Source organism: Coptis chinensis, chromosome 8 (genome assembly GCF_015680905.1).
Source record: "Coptis chinensis isolate HL-2020 chromosome 8, ASM1568090v1, whole genome shotgun sequence".
Classification (NCBI taxonomy): domain Eukaryota; kingdom Viridiplantae; phylum Streptophyta; class Magnoliopsida; order Ranunculales; family Ranunculaceae; genus Coptis; species Coptis chinensis.
In genome coordinates, this window is record NC_141463.1 from 840,219 (window position 1) to 847,127 (window position 6,909).

Genomic DNA, 6,909 nt, shown 5'->3' on the forward strand with positions numbered 1-6,909 from the left:
GGGTATTGTTGCAAACCAAATTTGACACAACAACAATTCTGCAGTTGCATTATAAGATTCCCCGCATGAGGTGATTAATGGACTTGTGTTAATTCATCGACGATGGCAGCATTAGTACAATGTTAGAAGAAATTGGGGGGTATTTGGTTGTATTGAGGTGTATGTGGATGAGTCTAGAAGTGCTACCATGGGTTTGTAATAGCAAATGAGGACGATGGGTCGGTCGCAGTCGAGAACCTCGCAAGTGTGGATCATATGTCATCGATGAAGAACTATTAGAAGTTAGGATGAGGATGTTAAAGAATAAATCTAGGAAGAGTAATGCAAACCCTTGTATTCCTATTACCTCTTTTTCCGAAGTGGTGATGACAATGTAGAGGAGTTGCATATGGTGATTTGTAGATGAAAGTGATAGTGAATATGATGGGTCGGATGAATATGATAGTCCCGTCGGTCGGTGATGATGGTGAGCTTGTAAGAGGTACGTCCAAGTTTCCAATATGGGATCCTAAACAAGACATTACAACCTTGGAACCAGTTATGGGTTTGAGGTTTGCTAACTCTAAACAATTAAAATCTTTTGTAAGGAGTTATGCTATTGTTAATGGTCACCCAATTACTTTTTCCAAAAATGAAAGTGGTAGGGTGCTTGCTATATGTGATGATGGTGCTTGTACATGGAGGCTTTTTGCTAGTTGGATGGGGTCTGAAAAGAGTTTTCAAATTAAATCCTATATTAGTGAGCATAAATGTTCAAGAGTTTATGAGAACAAAATGGTTAATGCAAAATGGCTTGCTGAAAGATATCATGATAGGATTATTAGTCAACCGTTGGAAGTTAGAAGATTTTAGGTTTGATGTGTTGAAGTCTTATGGAGTTGAAGTCATAGAAATGATGTGTTTCTGAGGGCTAAGCGAGAGAGTCTTGTATAATGTGGATTCAAAGCATTAACCGAGATGAATATGCCAAGTTATGGAATTATCTTTGGTGAGGTTAGAAGAGCAAACCCAGGAAGTACTATCAACATTCAAACTCATAGGTATGCTCCTGAAGCACAACCTAATCCTGAACAACCAAATGTAAACCAAATGAATCCACAACAGCCTCTACACTTTCAAAGGTTGTATGTGTGTTTTGAAGCTTTGAAAACTGGTTGGAGGGAAGGATGTAGACCAGTTTTAGGATTAGATGGTTGTTTTTTGAAAGGTTATGTTAAGGGCATGTTGTTGACAACAGTGGGGAGAGGATGGGAACAACCAGATGTTTCCAGCTGCATGGGCTCGAGTAGAAAGTGAAAACAAGGATTCATGGATGTGGTTTCTGAATCTTTTACTTGATGATGTTGGTATCATAGATGGGGAGGGTTGGACAATAATATCTGACCAACAAAAGGGTCTTGTGGAAGCTATTAGTTTGATGTTGCCATTGGCCGAGCATAGATGTTGTAGTAGGCATGTTTATGCAAATTTCCAGGAAAAAGGCATAGTGGGGCTGAGCTTAAAACATTGTTTTGGATGGCATGCAAGTGTGGAACACCTCAAGAATTTTTCCTTGTCATGGATCAAATTAAGAAGATATCTGATGACGCATATGATTATCTATATAATGAGCAGAATCCGAAGAAATGGGCAAGGGCTTTTTACTCTACTAATTCTTATTGTGAAGCTGTAGAGAATAATGTGTGTGAATGTTTCAATGGACAGATAATTGATGGTAGAAAGATGTCTATTATAGGTATGTTTGAGTGGATAAGACATTACATGATCAAAACTATGAACAAGAGGAGAACGGCAATGAGTAAGTGGACTGGGAAATTGTGTCCAAGGCCAAAAAAGAAATTGGAAGAGAATAAGAAAAGTTATAGGTATTGGGCTGCACAATATATGGGTGCTGGGGAGTATGAGGTAAGAAATGGGAAATCAAGTGATGCTGATGCCTTCTCTGTAGACACAAACAAAAGGACTTGCTCATGTAGAATGTGGGATCTCAGTGGCATACCTTGCTGCCATGCAATAGCAGCCATTCATCATATGAAAGCTGACCCTGATGATTTTGTATCTACTTGCTATCTAGTTGAGACCAACAAGAAAGCATACCAATACTTCTTGAAACCTATGAATGGGCAGAAATTATGGAAAAAACAACTTGGTGAAATTTTCTTACCCCCAATAGCTAGAAGGATGGCTGGCAGGCCCAAAAAAAAGAGGAGAATATCTGCAACTGAGTCACCAAAGAAAAGTCATCAAATAAGTAGAAAAGGAAGACAAATGACGTGTACAAGGTGCAAGGCAGTGGGTCACAACAAGAAGACTTGTACATTTGTTGAAGAACAAGGCAATGGTGGTATTGATACTTCAAAGAAAACTGTAAGTATTGATTTATTTATATCTCTCAAACTCTCTCAGAAATGTTCTCTCAAACTCTCTCGTCCTTTCTTTGTTCTCATGAGGAGTATTGTTTAGCGTCTTTGAAATGTTCAAAAATACTCTCGTCCTTTCTTTGTTCTCATGAGGAGTATTGTTGCGTCTTTGAAATGTTCAAAAATACTGGTCCTTTCTTTGTTCTCATGAGGAGTATTCTTTAGCGTCTTTGAAATGTTCAAAAATACTCTCCCTTTCTTTGTTCTCATGAGGAGTATTGCCGTCTTTGAAATGTTCGAAAAATACTCTGTCCTTTCTTTGTTCTGCGAGGAGTATTGCTGCGTGCTTTGAAATGTTCAAAAAATACTCTCTGTAACTTTTTTTTTTCAATGGGCTTTCAATGGGCTTTTTTAAAGTTGCTTAGAAATTTATTGTTTTTACTATTAATGATTGTTGTAGTACTGAAGAAGAGATTAAGAAGCTTATTTGTTGTTTGAAGGGTATGAGTATTTGGGTTTTAGACTTAGTTTTCCTTTTTATTGTACTCTTTTGATGGCATTAGCTAAGTTGAAGAACATGGGTTCTTTTGTGTCTTTTGTTCTTACACCTGACACTCACGACTCATCTAATTTTCTATTTCTCTTGAAAGGGTAAGAGGAAGTCCAAGGACAAGGAACCAAAGAACTACTAACTACGCCAATGTTGATGTGCATGACAATGGTGCCAATGACACTACTATGACTGACATTGCTGTGAGAATTTATTCATTTATTTTCAAATTTATATAGTGTGATATTAATTCTATTAGTTCATCCTATTAATTATATTAGTTCAATTTTGTAACAGAGGAAACCACCATCAAGGGTGAGAGATAAACCATATGAGAAAGCACCAGCTGGATTTGGGGTGTTCACATTTCCTAGTGGGAACACATGGACAAAGGTAAATGTTTATGCATATATTAGTTTATGGATCCTTAGTTTATTAGATTTTTTTGTTTATGCATTTTTAAATTGTTAATGGTTATGAATTTGAAGCTTCCCGGTCAAAAGAGGGAGATGGGCTAGGCCAAACAAGAGGCCGATCCACGACCCATTTGCAAACAATGAAGCCGCCGCAACAGCTAGTGTACCACTTAATGCCAAACCAAGTGAAACTCCTCTTCCAAGAAATGAAGCTGGCTGCAAGACCACCTCCAAGAAGTGCACCCGCTTCGGACATCCACAATGCATCCCACTCATTCAACAACTACAACAAATGAAGCTCCATCCCAAGCTAGAAGATCAACTCATTCACCGTTACAAGGTCACAAGCTCAAGGTAACAAATGGTCACCGCCACAAGATCACAAGCTAGAAGCAAAGAACACTTCAAAGGGAGAGCTAGAGGACTAGGTTTTTGTTGGGAATGTAGGTCCCATGCAACTATATTGTTGCCAAAGGATTTTGTCTATGCCAAGACTTTTCTATTGTCTATGCAAGTACTTGGATGCCTTGTTATTTTTGTCTATGTCGTCAGTGTTTGTAAGACTATTGCAAGTATTGTTATTGAGTTTACTGCTATGACCAGAGCATTATGTGCGTCTGGAAAATGTTGTATGAGTGCCGAGTTTACTGCTATGACCAAAATGGAGATTCTTTTCAAGAATTTTTGGGATGCATCTTGTTAGAACTTAGAACTCAAGGGATTAGATCTTGTTAGGTGCGTCTGACAGAGTGCATTAATCTGCAAAATGTGCGTCTGACATTAATCTGCAAAAACATAGCCTTCTGCAGTCAATTTTTTCTGTATGCCAACTACTAGTTAGGTATTTGATAGTTGAACACTACTAGTCTTCTTCAATATGCCAACTAGAAGAGGAGGTTGAGGTGGATGAATGTTTGTATTTATGTTTCTTCAGATATGCGGTTTTTGTTCGCTGTAATTTTGGCCACATGAACACTTTCTTTGGTATTTGGACAAATCGCCTATACAGTTATTGCGTATATATATCCCACTATCAGTTTTATTCTCATTTCCTCTTTTACATAGTTCAGTTCTTGAGTTGGATGATAAACTCGTTATATTACTACTCTCAATTCTGTTATATTTCTCACCAACAGAAAAAAATGAAAATTAGATGATTGAATCCAAACTAAAAACTAAAATAGTCAAGTGCTACAAAGATCCAAATGAGATGCAGCAACGTTCCTGAGTCTTCTAGCTTGTCAGGCAAGCACTTATATATCGAACTTTTCTCACTTGAGATATTTGATGAAGCAACGCAAGTGCTTTAACGAATTTCCATTAGAACTGGTGAAATTTTCATAGCCTCCAGTCATGAATGCCAAACTAATATGTGCTAAACATGCTTCAATCTGAATATATTTTGCCTGCAGAAAAAATTTTATACAGAAAAAATATTGCCTGCAGTGAAGTTTTATACAGAAAAAATTGACTGCAGAAGGCTGTGTTTTGAGATTTGCTTATCGAAAAAAAAACATCATCTCTACTCTGAAAAAGGAAATCAGTACTAGTACAAGAAGACCCACCTAAAGTACTTTAACAAGTTCACTATTCTAGGCTCCCATTGACCTTCCTGCCTAAAGTACTTGTTGATGTGATTACCATCACCAATAAGACCCACCAATGATACACTGAAAATCTCTGATAAGGTTAACCCCTGTATACTCTTCCCATAACATGTCTCATTTACTCTGCCACCAACTTTGGAGTTCCCAAAACCATCGTTATCATGATCATCACAACTTCCACGCACGAAATGCACCGTCCTCATCAGGAAGGTGCCGAATCAGCTGCAATGACTTCCCAGCTGATACAATGGCCTTGGCTATATCCTTGAGAAACAAAGGACAGACTTCAATGTTGTTTTCATTTCGACCTTTCTCTCCCAAAGGACAGACTTCAATTTCACTTGCAAGTGGAGAGGATCCAAAAGGTAGCTTTCTGCACCTCTGTCTCAGTAGGTAACTCTTCTCCCAGAACTCAGCCTGGCTAATAGCAACTAAACTGTTCGCATAAAAGAAAAAAGCTAGAAAGAGAAATCAGTAAAGGATTGGATAAGTATCTCGAAAAAGCACAAAAAAATAATAAAAAAAAAAAAGGAACTAGGAAGTGAAAGTAAAAAAAGAGCCTTAGAGAAACATAATGGTAAAACTCCAAAATTAAATACATGAGAGCACCAAACCGCATTTCATATATGGTAATAAAAAGTCGCATCGCATGAGTACAAGAATTGTCATGGTACTGTGTAAACCTGCTAGCCTCCATCATGCTCAAACTAGCAAACTTTGAGAGCGTGGTGCTGCTACAAAGTTTCAGGCTATGTTTTTCACTCTTCCTTGTAATGAAACTTTATCCGTGACCTGCCACTGCCACCTCACACACCATTTCCTCTCATCTGCTATCACTTCTCTCCTTTTCTCTATTTTCTCATCTCAGACCCCACTCTATCAAGCTTTTCCTCTTCTATCATTCTCACACCATTAACACTTCATAGAATCACTTCAATAAGAATCATTTTTTTTTTTTTTTTTTTTTTCGATCAGCATAAGAATCACTTCACTTCAATGAAAGACTGACAAAAATCACTAATGGGAAGAGAAAGCAACTCTGACTCTTACAGTGATGTACAAACTAGAATCACTTCAATAAGTAAGAAAATGACTTGCTTCGGACAAAATGCATTCATATGATACCATTAATTCATATGATACCAACAAACTAGAATCACAGCAGACAAAATGCGTTATATCGTCTAAATTCATCCAAGCTACCATTAATTCATTATGATAGAAAATTACATCATTTGTTCATCTAAATTCATCCAAGTACAAAATTACATTATGGTTCAATTCAACATACTTTACATCGAGTTTGCCGCGCCCAACCACAACATCCATATCACAAATAATAGAAAGAGGATTGCCCAATTCTTTATTAAGTTTTTCTTCTGCAACCCCATCGTCTTTTTCTTCAGCACCTCAATGCTTTTCTCCAGCCGTCCATTCCTCTGTTGCAGCTTCACATAATTGTCATTCAAGTCATCGACTTCAATCTTCAAATCTTCATGGGCGTAATACAATGCCCTATATTTCTTGCCTGGTTCGCTTGGTGGATCTATCCACTCGAAGAACAAGCATTTTCCGTTTGGTTTCTATAGTTGATGCACCCATTAAACCTCCTTCCTGGGTTGTTGTCAGAAAATGACATTTGAATTGGTGAAGGAGAACCACAAAAACAAGATTTCGAACTATTTTCAGACCTACGAGACATTATTAAATTTGAAGCATTCTGGTCGAAAATGAAGATAGGAAGTTCAAGAGATTAATTCCGATCTTCAGTTTGAGTTTTGGAGATCAAATCAAATTGGGGATTTAGGGTTTCAAATTGGGGATTTAGGGTTTCAGGATTGGGGAACGAAGGAATAAACTAATTCGCGCGAATTGAAGTATTCACGTGTGATTTTATGTTGAGTCATCACTTATGACCACATATGATTTTATGTGGCAACACGTCACGCACACGTGTGTTTCAGACTGCCTGAATT

General features: G+C 37.6%; 1 protein-coding gene across 1 annotated transcript; it reads left to right on the forward strand.

Moving 5' to 3' along the window:
• Positions 1–957: 957 nt before the first annotated feature.
• LOC147479165 (uncharacterized) lies at positions 958–3,052 on the forward strand. The gene is made up of 4 exons (XM_086576385.1): positions 958–1,080; positions 1,238–1,364; positions 1,475–2,367; positions 3,011–3,052. Exons 1-4 carry the CDS (start codon positions 958–960, stop codon positions 3,050–3,052), a joined length of 1,185 nt encoding a protein of 394 aa, XP_086432511.1.
• The last annotated feature ends 3,857 nt before the right edge of the window (positions 3,053–6,909 follow it).